Genomic DNA, 26,888 nt, shown 5'->3' with positions numbered 1-26,888 from the left:
ATCTATCCTGTACCATCCACTGTTAAGAAGTTGTAGACAATCAGATCAAGCAGCAGAGAATGTGCTTAAAGTCAACAATAAGGTCACTTTTGATTTCATGTTGACTTTAACGCAAAGATTGCTACCAAAATTGCATCTACAAAAATCATATCTACAGAAACCATAAAGCAAATATGGCATTAATGCTGCATAAGGCTCTTCAGCACAAGAGAGCTTAGATGGAGAAACAGTTAAATAATTGAGCAGATCCATGAACTCTCCTGTAAGTGCAGGAAAAAGTCTTGGAAGTTAAAAGTAAGGAGGCCCATGGGAATCACATCTATTTTTTTATCAAACATTAAGGCTGCATGATAATGGTTAAGCTGATAATGATAATTATTTTGCTCAAGAATTGTGATTATTAATAAGTTGTTTTTTTTTTTCCACTGGAGAATTTTCTTTTTACATTTCAACAGAATTATTGCACTAACATTTAAGCACAAATAAAGAAAATGTCGATTCATATACAGGGTTTATTTACCTCATCGAGTTTACTGATTTATTATATATATACCATATACATTAATACATTGCAGTGCAAAAAATTATTTTCTTACTTAGTATTTTTATCTTGTTTCCAGTCCAAATATCTAAAAATTCTGCCTTTACTGCCTTTACTACTACTAATTATGTCAACTAATTCAAAAAAGAAAAAAGAAAAATCAGGATAAATAACCAGCAGGCCAATATCACAGACGGTTATGCTTAGACTAATTAACCAAGTGAAGCAAAAATCATGATCACTATTAAAATATGATTAATCCTGTTAAACCTCATGCCATGAAAGATACAGGTGAAACATGCTTTATGCAAGTCGGTCAAATATGAAAAAACTAGGTGCATTGTTTCATTGTTTCAGAACAAACATCCTGGGAGTTGGCAGACTATTTATCCAACCCACTGGACTAACAAAACTCACTTTGAATGTCTTTTGTTGCTTAATACTGCATTTCCGGGAACTACAATACAAAACATTATACAACAATAGCCAGACATCAAGAGAGCGCTTACAAGAATGAGGCTCTTATAGTTTAGATGCTCATAACTCTTCACAGAAAACATCTGAAAGGAATATAAGGGTGTACTGTTTTGTGTAAAATAGCCCCTCCATCAGTCTGTATCCATGATCACTGGTATGCATATTTTCTCCAAGGCCTGTTATCAGAGCTATAGATGAATGAACCCGTTTCAGAGTGATGCACAGCAATTAAATGCTAAGAGACACCTTTAACTAGAGCTATGTGTGTAATGTAAAGCCTCTTCATTGCTGTAATGATAAACACAGTGAATGCTCCTGTCTGACAGGGAAGTCGAGTTCAACTGCTCTACAAAAGTCATCAACAGCTCTCTTAAGTCACTCTCATTACAGATGATACTTCCCCTTGGAAACTCATGACAACTGTAATGGGAACACTGCACTGCATTTATAGGGTGTGTGTGAGAGAGAATGAGGGTAAGTGTGTGTGTCATTGATAAACTGTAATTCCAAAAAAATGTGAAAAAACAGCAATATAATAATCAGTTTGTATAATAACAGAAATAAATAATTATTAATCATCACAATAAAATGTTATGATTAATTTAATTAATAATAACACATTAATATTATCATTATGAATCTCACGGAGCAATACACTAGCTGGACGTTAAATATAATAGAAAAAGACGTATAATAATTTGCCATATTAAAAAATAACACAATTCTAAAGCTAATGCACACATGTGTGAATGTGTATAAACGTGCGTTAATGTCGTTCCGCATCATATGAACAGAAGTATCTGGTTCTCACCTGCTCTCGCGCTGGAAACGATGCTCAACTCGTCGCTGTTTCGCGCATATATTGAGATTTATATTGACGTACCATCATCACCATCATCATAAGAGCGTCCACGTCGCGGAAAGAAAGAACCGTGTGGAAACGCCTTCGTGACATGCAGCGGAGTATTGTTGAAGGAAACAACGCGTCGGAAATCACCATTGGACAAACGAGTTGTCAGTCATTGTTTTGCGTGTAAGCGATTGGACAACAGACCGCTAGATCCCGCCTCTTAAATGTGTGACGGAAATACTAGAGCCCGCCCCTTTTGATGATAGTAGTGAATGAAATGGAGAGGGGGCGGGTCTCTCTCTGTCCCTCTTTCTGCTGCACAAGTACCCAGGTGAAAAAAACGTACATTTCAATAATATACTTAAAGTGCTCTATTTTCGTGCACTAATTTTGTACTTAATATACCAAAAATTCTTCTTTAGTACTTCTTAAGATCATCTTAAGAACATCTAAGTGTACTCAACTGTGCTATTTTGAGACAGCATGAAATATGAACTAAAATGTGCTTTTAATATACTATCTCTGTATTTAAAAAATGTATTTAGATACCACTTGTGATATCACATTATTTAGATGCCACATTTGAACCCATAGTGCGCACAGAGATAGTACATTAAAAGCACATTTTAGTTCATATTTCAAGCTGTCTCAAAATAGCACAGTTGACAGTTGATTACACTTAGATGTTCTTAAGAAGTACTAAAGAATAATTTAATATTTAATAATGTTTTGAGTTTCTGTTGAATAAACTAATCTCTTTCTTTGTATCTACTCAAATTGAATTTAAGGCAACATTGGGCTACTTTAAATCTTTACTTTTAAACAAACAAATCATTTTTACAGTGTGATTGCGTCTTTAATAATTTGTGTGCATGATGTTAATCTAATGCCACATCCACAATAATATGTTTTAATTTAAAAAATTAAATTTCAAATTAAAATAATATTTTCTAAAGTGTCTTCATGTTCCGTTTTTGCTGGAGGAATAGTGTGATGAGGGAGGGGTAAACGCAAAACTGTCTCGTATCGTTTCTGCATCACATTATATAAACAGCATTTATGACAAAAAATGCAGATGCAGATATCATAACAATCTATCGATAAAAACACCTTGACCTCTGCTTCTGGCGCTGCACTGCTGCGGAATGGAACACGAATGCTCTGACTGAAAGACGGTGGGAGGAGGCGATCACGAATTAGTGTATACAGATTACTGAGCTAATCATAATTTTTTAGGGGGGCTGACTAGAAAAAGGGCCTAGTGATGTCCCTGATACCAGCAACGTGTGAGAAGTGCCGGTACACAAGAAAAAGTGAGGATATGCTATAGCTTAAAATATAGAAGTGCTGGTGTTGTGCTGAATTTCGACACCCTGCCAGATTATTACCCCCCTATATTGGTAGGTTTAGGAGTAGGTATGGGGGAGGGGTTAGGATTAGGGGTGGAGTTAGAATTAGGCAATGAGGTAGTAACTCTAACGAGGGGTAATAATTTGGCAGGGGGTCTAAATTCGGCACAACATCGGTACTGCGTACTGGTGCATACCGGCCTACTTCGAGCACTGAATCCATGACAACTTATTATATATAGTGGGGAAAACCATGAGCCGCTGTTGGGGCAGGTTGTCACAAAATGTTTGTTCAATGTTTCCTTTATCCCGGGAAATGTTTGAAAGTTTTTAGTGCACTACGGTTTGTGTGTATAGAAATTAAAGCAGTGTAAAGCAATAATAAATATGTGTTTTGATTTTTGAAAAATGTTATTAACCACCCAGCCAAATTTGAATGATAAAAACCCCGCCAATCAAAGCTGCAGTCCACGATTTTTCCTCTTTGTTGCCATCTCTTGTTTGAAACCTGCAATTGCAGTCATATGCAGAATAGATATCTGTACGTGCGTGTGCCTCGGCACAGCTCGTCTGTGCGGATGAATCTAATGTTTGCTGCCAGTCATAGCACTGGTGTGGATACTGAACTTCAGAATCACAGATTCCACGTCTTGAAAGTATGACCAAAATAAGAATTTTCACTGGAAAATATCAGCTGAACAAGTAAGTAACATGTCTGCCACTTTTGTTTTGACCAACTGAGGAAAAAAGCATCAGGTCTACAATAAATCGTGCTGCCAATGATGATTAAATCTAACGATCGCTTAGCTCGAATCATACCAAACCGTGCAAATTATTATTACTGTTATACTTTGTTCTCAAATCATTAATGTTAACAGCATCAGCATTACTATGACTATGTGTGTATTAGCGTTACCTGTATATTTCAATTTCTGTAGCCACTCAAGTCTTTTGCTTTTTGACTATGGGTGAATCTCCAGTTGTCACTGATGATTGTCATTTGGATCTTTCTGGATTACAATCCGCCATCAAAACGACAAGTTTAATTAATTCAGCTGCTGTGAGAAAAGGCTATAAATGATCCGTTACCAGCAGCATCTACACGTGATAAAACCGACTAGCCTGGACTCCTTCCTTTCTGTTTACGGACGTGACATAATGACGCACAGAGGAACTGCTGCATGCTCAAATTTCCCGCGGAAATCCACCATGTCGCCCTTATTATAAAACATTATTACAAGCTTACCGTTGTGAATCGAGCTAAGATAAAGAGATAGTTTTGAACACTGGCTGGTTATGTACTTGCTCAAAAATTGATTTTGGATCATTTTTAACCAAAAAAAGATACGGACAGCAGCTTTAAATAAAATAAGTTATCAAAATCTTGAAAAAAATAAGCAGTATTCTTCACTCTCAACTGCAGGGGGCGTGTCCACTGTCAGTGCTGAAACCACGCCCACTTGCGGGAAAGCTTACACTCATTGGTGGACACGTACTGGCACCAGATGTCGGTGGGGTGGGAGGATGAAGGCCGTGCCGGTTCGGCCCCATTCATCAGGAACAGCAGATTATCTGTGAATTCCAGATGTCTCCAATGAAAGTTTGGTCATGGTGGCTCTTCACAAAATTAATCCACCTCTTCTTGATGTCATCATTTTTAGTAAAGGGGACATATTATGCAAAATTCACTTTTATAAGGTGTTAGAACACAGATGTGTCCACAGTGTGTGTAAACAACCAGCCTATAATGGTAAAAATCCACCCAATACTTTTTTATAATCCCCATTTATCATTTTCAATCTCTCAGAACAAGCTGTTTTATATTTCCTCCTACTCCTATGTAAGAGTAGGGAAACCCCGGCCATGACTGGTGATGATCTGCCCTTTTAGCATAGACAGACCCCTGAGTGAGAAGCACTGAGTCCGCCATTTCTGTACTCGCTGTATCCGCTAGCTAGCAAGAGGATTACAATGTCTGCGCCAATAAAACATTACAAATGTTCTGTTGTTGGATGTACCAACGAACATACGACTCCCGGCATCCGAGCCACTGAGGACACCGTGGTTGAATTGAATTTTTGAAGGAAATGTGATGGAGAATGTCAGGAAATATATATTTATATATTTATATATAAAGTTGTTTCTGAAGGATGGGTCAATAACAACGCTTCATGCTCTAACTTCATATCCAGGACAAGTGAATACAGCACTTCATATTTTGTGAATGTTTGTATATTTTCTGTCTGAATGAGCTTTCTAGAATGCTGTACGGCTAATGTGGCTAAAGTTACCATAGTCTCTGACTGTATTCACAGAGACTAATGTAGAGCTATTTCCTTAGTTTTATCCCGAAAACACTCACCTTTTGTGTAATTCATAAACACACATTTATTATGCACTGTATAATCAGGTGACAGACTTATTTACGCTTTCTGTAAGATAAGAGAATTGTACTAATTGTAATAGTGTATCAATGTAACCCCACCACAACTACATAAATTCACTAACCATTCAGAAATGTCCAGGTGCAGTCTAAAAGTTGCTCTTCCTGAAAAATCTCCTAAAAAGCTCTTCATCTGTGTCCGACTCTGGTTCAAACATGTAAGGCTGCAATCTGGTTATTTCTGACATTTTGGCTGAGTGAGATTCACCTGTTTTGTAGACAGAGTATGCAAAGCTTGTGTAAAGGAGCAGCAGCTCATTTGCATTTAAAGGGACACGCACAAAAATGGCGTGTTTTTGCTCACCCCCAAATAGGGGCAAATTTGACAAGCTATAATAAATGATCTTGGGGTTATTTTGAGCTGAAACTTCACAGACATATTCTGGGGACTTAAATTACATGAAAAGGGACATAGTATGTCCCCTTTAAATAATGAGAGATTTTTAGTAAATTATTGCAACCAGGTAATAAGCATTTACGCGACGAAGGCATAGTTAGCTAGCAAACTGTAGGCTGTAGTAACTCGTGATTGTGTGTTAGGGGAGGAGCCATGCTCAGTGGCTCAAGTGCATCATCGCGCCATGATTTCAGGCCCGCCCAAAAAATCCTGAACACAAAAATGGTGAAAAACTGTTTAACGGTCTAACTCCACAATTCAGTACTACATAGTTCACAGTCCTTGTAACGTGTTTTCAGCAATACATTTCTAATATTTATAATGTGTTTAGAAACAAATCTCTGAATTGCCTTTCAAAGACTATAAAGGGATAGCGCACCCAAAAATTAAAATTCTCTTTAATTACTCACCCTCATGTCATTCCACACCCGTAAGACCTTTGTTCATCTTCGAAACACAAATTAAGATATTTTTGATAAAATCTGATGGCTCGTAAGGCCTGCATTCAGAGCAAGTTAACTTAAGAGTTTTAAACGCCCAGAAAGCTACTTAAACATATATAAAACATTCCATATGACTACAATGGTTCAACCTTAATGTTATGAAGCATCAAGAATACTTTTTGTGTGCCAAAAAAAAAAAATAACAACATTAGTCCATATCTAGTGATGGGTAATTTCAAAACACTCCTTCATGAAGGTTCACATGACTTTGGCAGTTTGAGATCGTTTGATCGCTCCGAACCACTGATTCGAAACAAAAGATTCATAAAGATTCGAAGCTTCATGAAGCAGTGTTTTGAAATCGCTTTTCACTAGATATTGTTGAATAAAGTCATTATTTCGTTTTTTTTTTTTTTTTTCTCATGGCTTCATAACATTAAGGTTGAACCACTGTAGTCACATGAACTGTTTTAAATATGTCTTTAGTACCTTTCTGGGCGTTTGAAAGTCTAAATCAGTGGTTCCCAACCTTTTTTGCACCAAGGCCCACTTCCTCTCTGAATCAACACAGCACGGCCCACTGGTCTAAATGAACTTGCTGTCAAATCAGGCCTCAGAAGCCATCGGATTTTATCAAAAATATCTTAATTTGTGTTCCGAAGATGAACAAAGGTCTTACGGGTTTGGAATGACATGAGGGTGAGTAATTAATGACAGAATTTTCATTTTTGTGTAAACTAACCCTTTAACTTTCAAAAATCAACTCAATATTCACTTTCTATATTAGAAATATTCACCTGAGTAATAAAAAACTTTATTTCCTACATAAATGCATATAATAAAGTGCTTAAAATACAAAAAAAAGTGCTTTTGAACAACTGACTTTTGCATATCAAACTATTGCACTTCAGCTTATTTTGTATTATTAGATCAACAACATGAACCATCCTTTATTTATTTATTTTTTAAATATAACGTTGCATGTTCAATATTAACAGAGGCATAAATTCTTGAAATTCAGTTCTTTTTTAAATGTTCTCTTCTTTTTGTAATGGAAATAATCCAGAGATGCTTTATTATTCATTTCAGTGGTCAGTCTGTAGCTGATGCTCATCTGATGTGTGTGGTACTCACCGGTGCTGTTGCTGTAGGTGCGTACTGTTGTTGTTGTGGTGGGCGGCGGTGAGTCAGAATCCATTGATGCTGTGTCATCATCTTCTTGTGAACAGCCAGCCTGAATGGCACGAAGATAACTATGGCTACGGGACCGGAAGCATGTGGGCATGGGCATATCGGGAGGCTCATTGCATCGTGAGTGAGGATGCATGTCTTCCAACTCATCTCCATAATGCCGGCTCAACTCCATGTCTCGCATCTGGTGAGACAGTGGCAGGTGATGTGGGTTGGCATCATTGAAAAAGAACAGTGATGGTGTGATTGGCTATGTTTACAATAGCATCACTAGCTGCAGTATTTCATAATGTGTATGCATACATTTGATAACCACATGAGACTAGAGCATTTTTTATCTGTTCAATTGCTAATTAGCCATTTAGCTGATGCTTGTATCCAAGGTTTCTTATCTTTTGCAGTGATAATCTCAAAGGTCACAAGTGACACACAGATAAATCAACTCATTAATGAAGTTATTTAACAGAAAGACTGTCATTATTTTCCAGGCAAATTGCTTTTTTTTATTGAGTATTAATTTCTATGCTCCACCATAATATATGTAATTATGATGCTTCAGAGGATATTCTGCTCGGTCAGTGTCATTGTGTAAAGGTGAACTCATGTTCAGCCGCATTTGTTGTCCTGTAATTAACTCATGTTGCCGTCTGACCTGACTGATGCAGCTGCCGCGTCCGAGAGTGCTGCAGCCCTGACTGAAGTCATCATCATCCCAGTTTGGGAATGGAGAACTGCCTCCGATGCAGTCCAGGTTATCCAGACTGCGATTCCCAGAGAACTCCCGCAGAGAAGGAAGACAACTGAGGACAGGAAGGGGAGAGGGGTCACAGAGAGAAGAGAACAGGCAGGAGATGAGAGAACGGTCAGACGAGAGCACTCTATAGTCTACCTCAGTGGTTTTCAAACTGGGGTCAGGGGACCCTCAGGGGCCACAAGGGGGTGCTTAGGGGGTCCATGGAAATGTTTAAAGAAAAAACATTATAAATAAATAAAGAGGGAAAGATTTAAATATGTTAAGATGTTTAAATAAATAAATAAACAATCTGATTGAAATAAATTATAAATAAATAAGTAAATAAATACATATACAAATAACTAATCAGATAAAAATGAGATTAAATTAGATTAAAACAAATAAATAAAAAAATAAAATAAATTAAAATAAGTAAATTATACAAATGCACAAATAAATAAAAACAAATAGATTTATATAATATAATATAATATATATAAATAAATAAATCTGATACTACACTACTATAATGAGTACAACAATATTAATAATGTAATTTACTAGAACCTAAATATTTTCCAAATAATATTTTGATATATTTGTAATATTATTATTGTTTTTCACAGTATAAATTGCATTTTTATACCAGAAACTTCATAGATGCCTTTTAAATTTAAGAATGGGGGTCCCTCGCATGGGGACAATCATATTTGGGGGTCCATGGCATCCAAAAGTTTGAAAACCCCTGATCTACTACACAAAAAGCAAATGGAAATGGTGAAGCTGTAACAACACTACTGAAGAAACATTTATTTATTAGGAAATGTTTTCATCTTTTCAGTTTTCTGTTTAAAAAAAATATCAATCGATCTGTTCATCCATCCATCTGTTCATCCATCCAATCATCCAATCATCCATCCATCCATCCATCCATCCATCCATCCATCCATCCATCCATCCATCTATCCATCCATCCATCCATCCATCCATCCATCCATCCTTCCATCCATCCATCCAATCATCCAACCTTCCATCCATCCATCCAGGCTGATTGATGTCATTAGTCTGGTGACCACAGGAGACCTGAAAATTGTAGCACCAGTTTCTGAGATATTGCTAATGACCAATCAGCAAAGTACCGTTTCCATTCAACGTCTAATCAGAGATATAGCAGTTAGGATGAGCATTAGCAGAGCTTACAAACTCTGAGGATGCTTTCTCTCTATCTCTCCAAATCCCATTTGTCTGCAATGGTGCAGTGCAACCAAAATCCCAACATTTATCACACTTGTGCACAAATGGGCTGTATGGAGAAAGCAACTTCAGAGACTAAACATCTCAGAGTAGGAGAACTGTTTAAAGAATGAGTCTTGGCCAATAGCAAACTAGTTTTCAATCAGCACTCCTAATTTGAGAGGAGTTCGAGAAAGCAGTGCTGGTGCGACGACTCCTTTGTATGGTCAGTGAGGAGCAGCAGTCGGTCAGTCACTGCACTGACCTGACAGAGCGTCCGATCTGCTGCAGGGTAGTAATGCTGTGGAGGGGGGACCAGAGAGCCTCCAGATCCCCCTGCAGCATGGAGTAGTCCAGCAGACGGCTGGAGAGAAGGCAGGGTTATAGGGTAAGATGGGAGTGGGGAACGGGGAGGAGCCTTATATAGTAGAGAAAGCGGGAGGTGCTTAGAATAGAAGAGGTGGGGCTTCAAACCAAGAACTTTGAGTCATTTTGAGTAAAAAATACAAAAAAAGGGAAACTCATAAATGGTGAAAACAAAGGCAAAGACAAAGGCTATGTTCAGAACAGCATACTAACATACTACTCTTAATTTTTCAGCACAAGAAAGTAAGTATACTGTGAAATATTCACATTTTCTGTATGCATTGAATCTCTGAATAACATACTATATTTGCTCACAATGCAATGTGATTAATGAACCAGCTGTGATTTCTGAATCATTATTTAAAAACATTATTAGTATTATATTGTTTCATTTACTTTTTTAAAAGTTTAATAATGTTTACATAATGTACATGTTTTATTCACTGTTATTAAAAATAGCAATCAGAATACAGTGTATACTGCATACTATTTAGTAAGCAATAAGCTAGTATATCATTAGGAACACAGCCTAAATAAGGGTTAGGAGAGGAAGGTAAGAGGTATTAAGGTCAATCTCACAAAAACATGTCCCAGTCATACTTTATCACAAAACCTAAAAAATAGTGTAAAAATTATATTAAGCCTATTTGTAGGGTGTTTCAGTGTTTCATTATTGTTAAATAAAACTAAAACTATAAATCATAGTTTTTAATTATTAAAATAAAGCTGAAATATAAATAGATTAAAACTTAAAATTAAAAACTCAAATGAAAAGAAATGTTATCTTGACAACTAAATCAAATAAGTTGAATTACTAAAATTACTCAAACTAAAACTTAAATAAATTAAAGCTAAATAGAAATATTAACAGCATCAAACTAATAAAAATTACAAAAGCTCATAAAAATAAATAAAATTAAAATATAAAAATAAAAGTTCATAAAAAATAAATACTATATATTTAGTAAAATATGTAGTTTTACTAAAATAACACTAGGGTCTTAGTACTTTAAAGGTGCCATAGAACGCTTTTTCACAAGATGTAATAAAAGTCTAAGGTGTCCCCTGAATGTGTCTTTGAAGTTTCAGCTTAAAATACCCTATAGATTTTTTTTTTTATTCAGTTTTTTAACTGCCTATTTTGGGGCATAATTATAAATGTGCTGATTCAGCGCACGTCCCCTTTATATGCTCGCACTCACCACCCCCAAGCTCGCAACTCTATAATACATTGCATAAACAAAGTTCACACAGCTAATATAACCCTCAAAATGGATCTTTATTAAGTGTTCATCATGCAGACTATAAGATCTTGTGAGTATAGAATATATTTGGATGTTTACATTTGATTCTGAATGAGTTTGACAGTAGCCTATGTGTGGCTAACGGGCTAAAGCTAACATTACACAATGTTTGAGAGATTTATAAAGTATGAAGTTGTGTTTATGAATTATACAGACTGCAAGTGTTTAATAATGAAAATATCAACGGCTCTTGTCTCTGTGAATACAGTAAGAAACAATGGCAACTTTAACCACATTTAACAGTAAATTAGCAACATGCTAACGAAACATTTAGAAAGACAATTTCCAAATATCACTAAAAATATCATGATATCATGGATCATGTCAGTTATTATTGCTCCATCTGCCATTTTTCGCTATTGACTTGCTTGATTACCTTGCAGATGTTAATACTGGCTTATCTAATGCCTTGAACATGGGCTGGTATATGCAAAATTTGGGGGAGTACATATTAATGATCCCGAGTGTTGTGTCACAGTCGGTGTTATGCTGAGATTCACCTGTTCTTCAGAGGTCTTTTGCACAAGTCAAATTTACATAAGAAGGAGGAAACAATGGTGTTTGAGACTCACTGTATGCCATTTCCATGTACAGAACTCTAATTATTTAACTATGCCGGGGTAAATTCAATTTTCAATTCTAGGGCACCTTTAATAAAGCTATAAGATTCATCTTGCACAGATGCAAATATTTATTTAAATCAGCATTCATGAGTTCACACTTAAAAATGATTAGATAGAGTAAAAGACTATGCATATTCGGTGTTCTGTTTGGGGGAGGGCTCCGAGCTCGGAATGTCGCCCAAACCCAGAGTACTCCCCCGTATCTTTGGTTAGGATAGTAACCAGGCAAGTGTGAAGAGACGGTGGAGGAGGGATGCAGAAAAAAACTGTTGATGTACATACATAGGTGAGTTGGCTACATTTTTATAGGCCTCCTCTTAGGCTGATTGGGTAGGTAATTTGAATGTGCTCCTCCTGAACTTTGTTAATAAAACATCTTTTCACAAGTTCACACTTACAAATGATTAGATAGAGTAAAAGAGTATGCGTATTTGGTGTGCTGTCTGGTGGAGGGCTCAGAGCATGGAATGTCACCCAAACCCAGAGTACTCTCCAAAAAAGCCAATGAACTTGGGACAGCAGCCGGGAATTTATTAACTAACCCACAAAAATGTGTGCAATGAAGAGCCAAAGTGGTGTTTGTGGGGAGGAGCTTGTTCAGGCATCCAATGGGAGTTTGCAGCTCACAGCATCGGATGGACAAGCCCTGGCAGCTGTCGAATAGGGAGTGAGTGATTCTAACCACCCAACCAGGAGGGCTCACATGGCATCGGACGGGAGCCTGCAGCTTGCAGCAGGTAAGCCTCGCCAGGTGAACGGCAGTGTAAGTGATTCCAACTGTGCAACCTGGAGGGCCCACGCAACATCCAACGGGAGCCTGCAGCTCATGCCAACAGATGGATGAGCCCCACCGGCAGTCAACGGGTGTTACAAGCGATTCCAACCGCCTAACCAGGAGGGCCCGTGCAGCGTCTGATGGGAGCCTGCAGCTCTCAGCATTGGACAGGCAGGCCCCAACCATGGCTGGAAGGGCACATGAGACTCCAGCCACCCAACAGAAAAGCCTACGCATTATTTGATGGGAACCAGCTCACACCATCGAATGGGTGAGCCCCACCGGCAGGCCAACGGGGCGTACGTGATTCCAACTGCCTGAATGGGAGGGCTCGCATGGCAGCCGCTGTGGTTGCTGCCCCTATATGAAATGAGTGGCTGGAGAAATCATCAACTGGGATGTCTGTTTTTGGAACCAAAAGTGTGGAGTCATCCACGAAAAGTGGGTCAGACGTGGATTTAGCCTGTAAGTTTCTGAAGTGAAGATAAGAGACAATGGAACGCCTGAATAGGTGACAGGAGACTGAAGATATAGATGAAATGGACTTTTTTCTGTTTTGCTTTGTTTAATGAAATAAAATATATTGTTTCGCTGTCTAAAAACTGATAGATCCGAAATTGTAGGATGGGAATTAGGTTGAAATTGGAGGTGATGGTGAGTTCGGAGTACCTGACAAAAACGAAGAAGGCTAAGATGAACACTGCGTCGAGTGAGCAGGCGGTATTTGTAGAGTGATAGCCTAAAGCCGGGGACACACCTAACGATTAGCTGAAACATTCTAAGACTGAACTGAACACACATACCGATTGTTTCCTTCGACTGGAGCCGATTTTAATCGTTGACAGTCGGAGAAGAACACAAACCTTTATGATTGAGACTGCTGCTAAGCAACACACTGTGCGCGGGATCTTGAAAATGGATGTAAACAAACAGCTTGCACTCTTCATCTGCAGCTATATTTGTGCGGAAAATAACTAAAAAAGTGGAAAAACGCGCAGGATATGTGTGAGGTCCTGGCTGGAGAGGCAACATGGATTTGTTCTATACAGAGAGAATTTGAGGTGAGTAACGTTAAACTTTGTTAAATCTATTTTTAAGGCTTGCACTCCGGTGGTGTCGGCCGTTGTTAAGCAACGATAAGCTGCGATCCTCAATGAAGCTTGTTCGACTTGAAACGGCACTATACAGACCATTAAATTACCACAGAAGTAACTTTATACTACCACAATGCGACCTCAAAGGGCACTTTCACTTTTGCGATCAAAGGGGCAGGGCTCTTTATATTCTCTCTGTATATATTGTATCAACTGTTAATTTTGTATCCGTATCAGATAAATAATATATATACAAAACATGATAAAAAAACAAATGTATTATCTTTATCATTTGTTGCCCCCCTATTGGTGCTCCAGGACACTCGCCCAATCCGTCTATGGATAATCCGGCCCTGTACATTACCTGACATGTTCAAAGCTTCCGCAATAACAGCCCAGCTTCTTTCCTTATCGCTTCTATTAGGGTATTCCTTCGAAGATATGTTGTATTCGTAATTGCCAGAGTTCAACCAGTTTTTCTTCCATACCGGTTGTCCAATGTGTTTTTATGATTCAAACGTTTTTTGACGCCATTTCGCCTCTTGTTTACAATCGCCTGACACAGTCTCCAAGGAAACAGAGACGTCATCGGTCACAAATATTATGCTGCCTTCACGTGATCTCAGAATACCTTTGATAAGGAGGGAGGTCTGTGCGTCATTTATCTTGGGGGAAACTGAGTCATGAATTAATTTGTTAAAGAACTGGATCCCACTTAAGTAGCCTCTAATGGAACCAGCTTGGAGGTTTTTGATGTTGTTTAGATAAGAAATAAATGAGGTGATGGAGAGCAGGAAAAAAAAAATCGAGAAACGGCAAATTGTATGAGATATGGAATGACTTAAAACTTCTCCATGTGGTCAGGTATGATTAGAGGGATCTAGGGGAAACAGCTAGGAGGATGGAGTCAAGTGATGTGTCAAGCAGATGTTTTAGTGATTAATTTATAGGTTGATCAACTCTGAATAGTGAGGAACTGGGATTGGGATTAGGTCCGCCTCTGGAGCAGCCTGAATTTCTGATAAAATCTGTGCTCTGATGTTGCTGGCGACAGAGGGCGGTGCCATCAATGCGATGGCATTCAGTGGTATGGGCAACTGTGTTGCAGAAAAGAGGGAAAATGATGATCTAGCTTGTGGAAGAGAGTTAGGAGAGGGAAGCTCAGGGGTCAAAGTTGTTTGCGGAGGTAGCCTCATGCTTGGGTCGGCCCCTGGGGCTTGGGTTGTAATGGGGTAGGTAAAGGAAGAAGAAAGCTGGGGTGGAAAATAGGCCATCTAAGCCTGTGCTGCTAGCGGAGGCAGGCTCACACTAGGGTCCGTGGTTGGAGCCGTAGGCCAAGGACAAAAAAGAGATTTTGAGACTGATAACTGGGCCTGCACCTTCAGCGGAGGCATCCTCACACTAGGGTCTGCTGAAGGAGCTGTAGGCCACTGGTAGGGGAAAAGGTTAGAGGCAGCAGGAGGATAAGGAAGTCTGCATCGCTAGCTGGCCACAGACAATGGTGAGAGTTTGAGACAGCGGGATGAAATGGCTGAGACGGCTGAGCTTGCTCCGCTAGCAGAGGCAACCTCACGCTAGAGGAAAGGCATTCGTTGAGAGGGGCGGGCATTTTGAATGGGGTGCGGCGCCAGGAAAAGCAGCACTGGAATCTTGGATGCGGCCGGGCTTGCTGAAGGCCTGCTGCCGTGGCCCGACACTCGTCTTCTAGCGTGTGAATCAAAACACGAGGGAGAGGAGATGTGAGATAAAAAGGGCAGCCTTGCAGGATTATGTGTTTAAGTGGATGAGCAAAGACAGCAGTTCGCGTTTAGAATAGTTTGGACTGTCTAGGAAGGTGGACGCAACCAGAATATCCTATATTTTTCTTTGTGCAGTGAGGCCTGGAAATTAACTGTCTCTAAATTAATGTCCAGAATTCAATGGACGCGACTGGACCCAGGGTTTTATACTGGGCAATTGGAATCCCGAGCTTAGGGGAAAATATGCAGGCCTGAGATCGATTATTAAACGTTTTTGTAAATAATCTTTTTTTTTCATTGGTTTTCTCGAAGTGATTCACCTTTCTTGAAGTGTTCACCTCTGACACATCGGATTGATACTGTAATCGTTGTTTCATGATTGTTTGTTCCTTTATCTGTTGCTGGTTTGAGTGGCACACATGCATTAATTTGGTGAAGTTCAAAAGAGACTTGTTTATGCGGGAAGAGGGCGTTATGCTTGATGGGCCTTATTGTCCATTTTTCTACGGCAGGAATGATTTTATGGGCTGGAGTAGAGAAAGACGTGAAAGGAAATTGCAGATGTTTCGCCTCAGCGTGCAGGGACACATTTGTTTGGGCTGACGCCTGCGAGATAAAGCCGAGGGATTGACGGCAGAGGAGAATTGCTCCTTAGGCCAGAGGATTGCGACAAATATTCTTCGAGGACCAAAGATTCTTTATCAAACATGAAGAGTTCGGTTTCTGACGTGTTGTGAACATAGAGTGGGGCCAAATGCAGAAAAACCATCAAGGAACATAGGTGAGTCAGCTACATATTTATAGGCCTCCTCTTATGATGATTGGGTAGATCATTTGAACTTACTCCTAACAAACTTTGTTAATAAAACGTCATGAAATAAAGCACAACCAATGTAATAAATACTTTACAATTTATTCAAAACATCTCATATGCGTTTTTGCGATCAGTATACCGTGATCTGATATGTACCAGATACCTGTGGAAAAAAAAATCACAATTGGTTGATGGTGACAATGCAGACTTAATGAAAATAGCAACATTGCTCTTTAGGAGCAAAAAGGTGCTTTTTTGTCTTTTTCTTTATTACATGTAAACAGCAGTAAGGTTGTGGAGAAGTACAGCATATGGAGAGGGAGAGAGACTAGCTGTGCTTAATCTAGCACATGAACAAGCACAGCTGGATTCTGAGTGTGTTTGAGAGAGAAATAAACACAGTTTAACTCATCCGGATGCAGAAGGCATGACATAATGCAGCTCACACCTCAGACGCGGTCTTTGGCATCTTGACAGACAACCAGTGTGTGTTTCCGTGTTTGTACCCTATTATATCTCCAGCCTTCGGCACAGAAAAGGGGTCGCTAGCATTTTACATACAGTGTATTAATGTTTTAATTTACAACAGTTTGTAAAGAGCAGAAAAATAAAATTAAACATATAACATGTCTATTAAACATGTTCACTTACTTTCTTGAAGGGAACTGGTCACTTAGTGATTGCTGTGTTGCACGTAAGTAGCTCTGCCTCCGTGCTGTGCTTTTCGGTGATGGTTTTGGACTCACATCGGAGTCGTCACTATCCTCAAGGTCGGCCATGGCTTTCACGTAACTGCCGCTACGCATCCGTCTACAGGGGATCTCACCCATGGGCCCACTCCTGCCCAGAGTCCCTGTCCACTCACCGGTGGAGGGCATCTGAACAAACACCAGAAAAACACCATCAGACAAACACTGTAGACGCACATAGATTGCTCAGGGCCCATCTGATTTATCGACCAGAATTTGCTGAAGATTTGGGATGTCCATGGCATCACTACAATGCATTTGTCAACTATTTTCTTGAGTGTTTTATGTACGGCCAATAATATACATTGTTGTACTTCATGGTCATTTTGTTGGTCTCGTGAGTCACCAGATTACAGTATGTAACTTCTCAGACATTCCAAAACCTAAACCCAACAAACGGCGATTCAACATTCAACGAACTAGCGTGACACAATTTTGAACAAAATCGGACTACAACAAAGTGTGTTTGGAGTTTGAAACAGCTTGCAAAAGCAAACTCTCCAGGGCTGGGCATCATAAGCCTAAGTAGATCATAGAACCAAACTACTCTATAAACAACTTTGCTCATGATGCTTTTGAGAAAATCAGCCAAGAAAAGTTTGCTCTGGCTGGTAAACACCTTTGAACTACCATTGGTTCCTGGTGATGACGTAATAGTAGGTTTGGCCCTGAGGCTCCGCCTTCTTTGACATGGAAATCTTCTCCTGTTCATTTCTTCTGTTCAGTCCGTCGAATTAGGACATCCACTAGTAAAAACATGCATGCACTGGAGAGCTGCTTTATAGTAGAAACTGAAGTTGTGCTTCCAACTGAAAGCAACACTGACACTGTTTTTTCATGTTTAATACCATAAAGCTGAATACTTTAAAGCAATCTATTGTATAAAGTTGTATAAAGAAATGTGACTTGACTGTAGTGCTGAATCGCAGAGCTGGTGCAAACATATCCACATCCCTATGATCAGATGCTTTCTTCACTGCTGTTTTCTCACTGCTGTCATTTTTGTTTTGTTTTCGTTATTGAGAAGAAAGCGTGCAGCACACATTTACATATTCAACTTAATGCTGTTTCCAGCATTGGGATGTTAAATAACAGTATACCATTGCAAAGGTATATCTTCTTTTTACCCATAAGAAAATGAATTTTGCAGTGAGCATATCAGGGGATTTAAGCATTTGGGTTAAAAATGCAGTATACTTTGGGTTTAACACACCTGATCTAATGACACTCTATCGCCCCCTTGTCTACTGAGGTTTGCTACCACCACAGCAACACAATAACTGTTTCATGCACTCACCCTCCCTCGCACCTGCAGGAAGTGGCAGCCTAGATCCTGCTGGACGGACTTTGACTTCAGCAGGGTGCGATCCAGTGTGGCCGAGCCCTTCTGGCACATTTGCCTTGTGGGTCCTAACGTTAGCGTGGACCAAGGTCCCCCTTTACCAAAGTTCCCATCAAAAATCGGCCCTCTCCCTCCTCCGACTCCACCACCAACTCCACCACCAGGTCCTGGGAGTGCTGGGAGCCCCTGATGCTTTAGGTCACTGTTACTCTTTGAAGATTTCAGTGTGTGCTCACTGATAGTGCTGTAGCCCTGCATGAAGTACCTGGATGCCACCTGGCCATCCGGCCCCGGTCCGGATCCCACCCCTTGCCGGCCCAAAGTCATCATGGCCATGGGGTTTCTATAATTACTTATATCGCTGTCCAAGTCGTCGGAACTCCAGTATCCAGACATATTGGAACGTGGCCTCCGTTTGGCCGTTCCTTCACTCTTCGCCCGGTCTTTGCTTTTACTCCGATGATGTTTGTCATCGCTGCCTGATGATCTGCTGTTGCGACCGTTCATGTTACCCTTGATGGCGGAGTTTTCCAGCGACTGAGATTTAGCAAAAAGTTTCTGGACAGAGTGAACTAAATAGCGTATTTTTCCTGGACTGTCCGTGCGCTGCTGTTGTTGCTGCTTCGTCGTTGTCACAGCTGTGCTGCGATGGAACTGTAATGTGCTGAAGCCGTCCTGTTGTCCTGGCAGCTGTTTCTCGAACTGGTCCAGGAGGTTGGGTGGCAAACGGTTCATCTTTCCTGCCCCTAAATGCCAAAAGAGCAAGAGAGTCGATAATTAAGAAAAACTCTGGATCTTATTCACATTAATCGTAATCAATGTAAAAATTTATAGTAAATATTATAGCTTAGTAAAAAGCTTTTGAAAGAAGACCTGTAGAAGACAATTTTGCTTCTCAGATCAACTTTTATAAAAGTTTCTCAAGACCAGGGCTCGACATTAAGTCCTTTGGAGTAGCTTGTCTGGAAAAAACAGGATTTTTTGTAGTGTAAATATTATTTATTCTGAAGCAATATTCTCATCAGTGTTCAATCAGCTTTGACATATTAAAATCTACATATTTGTGATTTGTGAACTGTCATATGAAATCAGTGTCATTTTCAATCGTGATGGTATTCAGGAAAACAGCACTCTTGGTCCTGTGATGTTGCTTAAACTGTTGTTGTATTATAAGTGTTGTATCATTGTGTGATGTTGTATCATATTGTAGTCAAGGCAGGGAAGAGGAGAGGCTGGATCCAAATGCAGGCAGAAACTTAATAAAACAAGAGAAAATCCAAACTTGAACAATGAATCCAGAACACTAGGAACACAGGGCAAAACATACACTACATCCTCATAAAGACAATGAATGACAAAGACTGACTGAAAGACACACAGCTTTTATAGTACGGGTTAATAAGGTAATAATACACAGGTGGATGTAGTCACACAATACTGAGTCCAGGCAAAGGTTTATGGGAAACGTAGTTAGTGATGCAATGGTAAAGGACTAGGAAGGAGTACCTTATGGTAGAGATTAAGGGCACTCCAGCTGGTGGATGACACATGTTATAAATATAAACTCCACATTTAGAATTTTTACCGCAGTATGTTAAATGAGTTGCTGTACTCATTTGTTTAGATGTTTCCTCTGGAAGCTGAGCGAGCCTCAACAGCGCAACCTTACTGTCAGTACATTATATATTATTAGCTATCAACCGCCTTTTACACTAAATGTAATAAAATCAGAATCATTCTCATGTTTTGGTGATTCCCTAGTATTTTTTGTTATTGATGATTTAATCAGGCCACTTGTCCGGTCGGGCAAGTAAAATTCTCTTTCACTTGCCCCTTCAAAAATTGTCGAGCCCTGCTCAAGACAATCCTTCAATTTTTTACCCGATATAGTTGCAGATCCGCTGGTGATCATGGCGGTCCGTCCCACTCCGAGACCCATTCCCATGGACATAGATGTCCCCAGCGTCCCTGTGCTGATTCCCCCAATACTGTCGGCTGCCGAGTGACCGTACTCCCCCTGATCAAAGTGCGAGTTATAGTGGATCCGGGGGAAGGTGCTGCTGGAGGACAGCTGGTTGTTGAGGGGCATCAGGCAGTCGGGCGGAAGACCTCCCGGGCCGGGCGACTGGGAGAAGTGGTGCGGGTCCAGGGTTCCGTAGTGGTCCATGGCTGCTGGTATGGGGAACGAGGTATGAGAAAGGGTGGAGGAAGCAGACGGGTGGTACATAGAGTCCAGGTGACTGGGAGAACGGGGCGGCTCGCAGTTGGACAGGTGCCGGGTGCGCTGGGGGGTGTAGCCTTTCATGGTAGAATGGGGCGATGCCCCCCCACCCTAGATGAGGAGCATGAGCCCACCGGGAAGAAACAGAAACCCTGGAGAAAAGCAGACAAGAGACAGAATTAGAATATACACAATGAAAGATGATTTTTCAAAGTTGTAAATCAAGGATTATTGGAGTTTGTTTTATAATATACTAAAATACTATTTCAGTTTTTCTATAATCATTTGTAAAATTTACTAGCAATTTCTGAGTGAAAATTATTTCAAAGTAAATCTTACACCAAATGTTTTTTTTCCAGTTTGGAAACATAGACCTTTGCATTTATTTTAAAGAGTTTTTGGTTGCTGGGTGTTAAACATTTATGAACACTACTAATAGCGATGCTTTCTAAACATTATTTGTCTTTTTTGATAGATTGGCATGTTTTGAGTGACAGAGTGACATGTATGATTAACGGAAAGCCGCACAGTTTCTTTACATGAAAGAAACCAATAATCTACTCAAGTAAAATATGCATTGTACTTAGTCTCAATGCAATCTCTAGCTCCTTACCACAACTAAGTGCCTAACCTGAACCCTTACCCTAAACCTACCCCTAACCTAATTATAACCTTATCCCTAAAACCAAGTCTTGACCCTCAAACAGGCCTTTAAAGGTGCTCTAGATTCAAAATTGAATTTACCTCGGCATAGTTAAATAACAAGAGTTCAGTACATGGAAATGACATACAGTGAGTCTCAAACACCATTGTTTCCTCCTTCTTATATAAATCTCATTTGTTTAAAAGACCTCCGAAGAACAGGCGAATCTCAACATAACACCGACTGTTACGTAACAGTCGGGGTGTATGCCCCCAATATTTGCATGTGCCAGCCCATGTTCCCAACATTATGAAAGGCATTAGACAAGGGCTCAACATCTGGATCTGTGCAGAGCTGAATCAACAGACTAGGTAAGCAAGCAAGGACAATAGCAAAAAATGGCAGATGGAGCAGTAATAACTGACATGATTCATGATAACATGATATTTTTAGTGATATTTGTAAATTGTCTTTCTAAATGTTTTGTTAGCATGTAGCTAATGTACTGTTAAATGTGGTTAAAGTTACCATCGTTTCTTACTGTATTCACGCTATTTTCATTTTTAAACACTTGCAGTCTGTATAATTCATAAACACAACTTCATTCTTTATAAATCTCTCCAACAGTGTAGCATTAGCCGTTAGCCACGGAGCACAGCCTCAAACTCATTCAGAATCAATGTAAACATCAAAATAAACACTGTACTTACACGATTAGACATGCTGCATGACGAACACTTTGTAAAGATCCATTTTGAGGGTTATATTAGCTGTTTGAACTTTTTTTATGTTGTTTAAGGCAAGCACGAGCTCTTGGGGCATGGAGCACCAGATATAAAGGGCCACACACCCTGAATCGGCTAATTTCTAATTATGCCCCAAAATAGGCAGTTAAAAAAATGAATTAAAAAAATCTATGGGGTATTTTTAGCTGAAACTTCACAGACACATTCAGGGGACACCTTAGACTTATAAAAAAAAGTTCTAGGGCACCTTTAAAGGGGTCCTGGAAATTGATTTCAATCTCTCTCTTTCTCTCTCTCTCTCTCTCTCTCTCTCTCTCTCTCTCTCTCTCTCTCTCTCTCTCTCTCACACACACACACACACACACACACAGGTTTGTTTTTGTGAATTGTGGGGACATTCTATAGGCATAATGGTTTTTATACTGTACAAACCATATTTTATATCACCCTACACCAACCCTACACCTAAACTTACCTATCACAGGAAACTGTGTACATTTTTACTTTCTCAAAAAAACTCATTCTGTATGATTTATAAGCCTTTTGAAAAATGGGGACATGGGGTAATGTCCTCATAAGTCGCCCTCTCCTTGTAATACCTATGTCATACCCATGTCATTATACAAATTTGTGTCCTGATATGTCACAAAAATACGCACACACACACTTCATATAGTCACTCCTTCCTGAATAGTTTTATTCTTCCTTTTGACAGTCAAAATGATTGTGGTATAATAAGTGACACAAATTTTCCAAAACCCAAATCTCTCTCTCTCTCTCTCTCTCTCTCTCTCTCTCTCCCTCTCTCATCACATGCCAGGATTGTGCTCACAGACGGGCTTCATGGAGGTAAATCGGATTGAAGCGCTTGATTGCCCAGACCGTCTGCACCGCGCTGTCACTCCTGCAAAACCTGCCTTCAGGAGATGAGCTTTAAGCTTTACAGGGACCAAAATCCTGCCTCAGTATCTAGTTATGAAAGAGCAGCCAGAGACGGCAAACGGCACAGACGGCAGGAGACATGAGTGAGAGACACAGAAAAACAAAGGGTTAAGTGGACAGACGTGACAGTTGAAGCCGAGCCGCCCATCAGCGGGACATACAAACAAAGCAACATGTCTCCTGTGAGAGGAGACGCGTGATTTCAGCTGAACTGAGTACAAAACAACCGCAGGAGCCACAGATGAAGGCAGGTGATGGAACAGCAGAGAAAAGGTCATTAAATCTCAGAAGATGACTAAAAAAAAAAAGAGCTTAACATGCTGTTTCCTGCAAAACGCACACACTTACACTGCAAAAAATGTTTTAAATCTTGTTAAACATAAAAATATCTAAATGTAGTTAAAGTCAGCATGAAATGGAAGTTGCCATAGTCTTTTCTTCCCTATTGTGACGTATATCCAAATGAAACTTCTTCTGGAACAAGAACAAATGTAGGGTGGGGCTTGGTTTTGTCCATGGGGAACTGATTGGATGGTTGTGGTTTGCTATTGGTGGATCTCGTGTGAGTGACAGGTTGCCCCGCCCTCATCATCAGAGAAGAGAAGAGATGTCACTGTAAGAGGGAGAAGTTATTTTGATGCAAGATTACGAGGCACATGAATTTAAATAAATAATTGTGTGCACAGATAAGTCATTTATAATAAATACTGCAATATTCCATGAAATAAGAAATAAGAATCCATTTTGTTTTCATGGTGACTTTAAAAATGCAGATATTAGGCATTAGTCTAATATGACTAACATGACATGCAGCAATTTTCAGGCAAGTAGATTTTGATAGTTGGAGAAAATTACTAAAATTGCTGGTGATGTAGTGGTCAATATCAACACAGTTCAACAGTTCATATGTTCTGTTTAGATACAGCACCACCTAGAATCCGAACCATGTGTCCTCAAAATCTCCTTTTCCCGCATTTATTTACCATGAGCCTTAAAAATGATCTGCTAAACAATTACAGTTTTTCTCAGTCGCTTTGGTGCATTTCTCAGATCACAACTGACATTTTCAAAACTACTTGTTCAAAAGAGCAATTTCTCATTCTTTTAAACAAATTGAAAATAACTGCAGAACCTAAGGTGCTGTAAAGAAACAGTCTGAACATTCTCTAAACTGTAAGTGCAAATGTCAAAACTATTGCATGTCTGCAAAACGTAGTTACTCACCCAAAACATTTAATTCATGTTTCAAAACCTAGTTATTGTGTCAATAAATTGGCCAATGGCATCAAAGTAAAAAGTGTTTTTGTGTGAGCCACACTTTTCAAAATGTTTAGATGATTTTTTCACCATGGAAATATTTGTTATACAAATTTCATGTTTTTTCTACTTTTTTTGTTGACACTGACTGCTTTCTATACTATATAAGAATGTCAGTATTTTACCGTAAATACAGATTCAAACAATAGGTAAAATTTTACTGGAAAAACTCAATACTGAAAAAAGGAACATTTGTATTTATACACTACCTTCATTTTTTGCAAAAATGTGTTACATGTAAACTGAAAATTCTCAGTTGATTGTTCATTTTTACACACTTTATTACAGTATGTCTTTCTCTAACACATACATATCTTTTCACCAATCTTCTTAATGCTCTTCCATGACAAGATTTTTAAGTTCTTTTTTTTATTTTTGTATTTCTACAAAAATAAATGTACTGTAAAAATACAAATGTATTTATACAGTACTGACATAGCTGCTGTTCAGAGTTGTGATTTCCCTCCTTGTTCAAAAATGGTGGTAATTGTGCTGTCAGCAAACCCAGTGTATATATTTGTTTCCAAACTTGATTGGTTGATTGATACGATTGTGATTCCTACAACGGCAGGCCATTTGCCAATTTAGCAAACATTACAAACATTCCATGTCATAAATATTTATGGAATATAACGTCTGACAGATTTTGATGACTGAATGGATCATTTTGCATATGATGGATCACACAATGAAAGAATGTTTATAAGTTGTTAAGAGTTTGACAGTTTCACTGAGAATCAACTCATCGGTTTTGATCAACAAGCATGTGTATTTATTAATTGTGAAAATGTGTAGACAAGTGTACTTACTCTTTTGCACAAAAACACATGCAATTTGTTTAAATCAATAAGAAATTCAAATCTGATGTGAACAAGAAACTAATTGTTCAGAGATCTGAACATATTGTTTTGAGAAAAAAAGTCTCATTTGAGAATTGAGCCAAAGCAATTGAGGAAAACTGTAAGATCAAAAGGATTTTTTTGTTTTGTAAAATTATTTTGATGACAATGAAGCCTGTAATAAAAACTGTAATACAAATATAGAAATAGAATTTTACAACCAGCAAAAATATACACTGATCAGGCATAACATTATGACCATTGACAGGTGAAGTGAATAATACTGATTATCTCTTCATCACGGTATCTGTTAGTGGGTGGGATATATTAGGCAGCAAGTGAACATTTTGTCCTCAAAGGTGATGTGCTAGAAGCAGGAAAAATGGGCAAGTGTATGAGAAAGTTTTACAAGGGCCAAATTGTGATGGCTGGACAACTGGGTCAGAGCATCTCCAAAACTGCAGCTCTTGTGGGGTGTTCCCAGTCTGCAGTAGTCAGTATCTATCAAAAGTGGTCCAAGGAAGGAACAGTAGTGAACCGGCGACAGGGTCATGGGCGGCCAAGGCTCATTGATGCACGTGGCTGGCCTGTATGGTCCGATCCAACAGATGAGTAGCTCAAATTGCTCAAGAAATTAATGCTGGTTCTGGTAGAAAGGTGTCAGAAAACACAGTGCATCACAGTTTGTTGCATATGGGGCTGCATAGCTGAAGACCAGTCAAGGTGCCCATGCTGACCCCTGTCCACTGCCGAAGGCACCAACAGTGGGCATGTGAGCATCAGAACTGGACTATGGAGCAATGGAAGAAGGTGGCCTGGTCTGATGAATCACGCTTTCATGGATGGCCAGGTGTGTCGCTTATCTGGGGAACAAATGGCACCAGGATGCACTATGGCAGTGGTTCCCAAACTTTTTAGCGTGGAGTATCCCCTGAAGGCATTACCATCCTTCCACATAACCCCTCTCTTCCACTTTGACTGCAGTCACACCTTTACCATTAAGGGACAATATTTATCCCCTAAATTGATTTTACAGTGCTTTTTTTTTTTTTTTTTTTTTACCTTTATGAATAACTTTATAAAATAAATAATGTTTTAAATAAAAAATGTTCAATAGAGAAATATGCAATGATGGTAAAACCTAGTAGTAGTAATAGTAAATAATAGTAAAACTTTTAAATATTAAACTAATACCGCCAGTAGGTGGCAGCAAGTCACTGTTTTTATGAGTGAGTCATCGAGTCCTTCATTCAGTAACGAAGCAAGTGGCTGTGAATGAATCACTGAATCATAGACTCTCACGATTCGTTCAAAGCCACAGAATTGTTCGCGAAACACAGACATGTGTTGTAGTTCTGCTGTGGTTTTCGTTATTATTTCATTGCAAAATAGATTAAATACTGGCAGTACTGTGTTTAAAATTTACGTTTTGTTTTTTGACCTGTTGTATAAAAATGTCACGTTTGCAGTCATGCGAATATTTGGGAACTTGCTTGTTATCATCATTAAATACAAGAACTCACACAAGGTATGTTTTTGTACCGGAGAAAGAGTGAGTCTTAAATCGAAATTAATTCATTATCTGTGTCTATATTTGTTCTTCATGCGAGTAAGTGCTAAATCCCCACTTTCACAAAGGTGCAATGTCGAGAACGACGGTATTTTAGCGTGATTTAAGGCAGCAGATTCGGCACGCAATCTATCATATGCATGCTGC

General features: G+C 39.2%; 1 protein-coding gene across 4 annotated transcripts in view; it reads right to left on the bottom strand.

Annotated features, from left to right (window-relative positions):
• Positions 1-26,888, bottom strand: part of dlgap4b (discs, large (Drosophila) homolog-associated protein 4b) — a 163,224-nt gene that overhangs the window by 23,212 nt on the left and 113,124 nt on the right. For all 4 annotated transcript variants that reach the window (XM_067374189.1, XM_067374193.1, XM_067374190.1 and 1 more), the window contains 5 exons: positions 20,345-20,836; positions 18,419-19,209; positions 17,024-17,250; positions 8,344-8,491; positions 7,635-7,875 (listed from right to left, as the gene is read on the bottom strand). In XM_067374189.1, coding sequence (XP_067230290.1) covers positions 7,635-7,875; positions 8,344-8,491; positions 17,024-17,250; positions 18,419-19,209; positions 20,345-20,768 — 1,831 coding nt within the window. In that variant the 5' untranslated portion in view covers positions 20,769-20,836. The remainder of the gene's footprint in view (positions 1-7,634; positions 7,876-8,343; positions 8,492-17,023; positions 17,251-18,418; positions 19,210-20,344; positions 20,837-26,888) is intronic.

This window comes from Chanodichthys erythropterus, chromosome 21, assembly GCF_024489055.1.
Source record: "Chanodichthys erythropterus isolate Z2021 chromosome 21, ASM2448905v1, whole genome shotgun sequence".
NCBI classification, from domain to species: domain Eukaryota; kingdom Metazoa; phylum Chordata; class Actinopteri; order Cypriniformes; family Xenocyprididae; genus Chanodichthys; species Chanodichthys erythropterus.
Note: the sequence above shows the minus strand (reverse complement) of the source record. Positions and strands in the feature narration are given on the sequence as shown.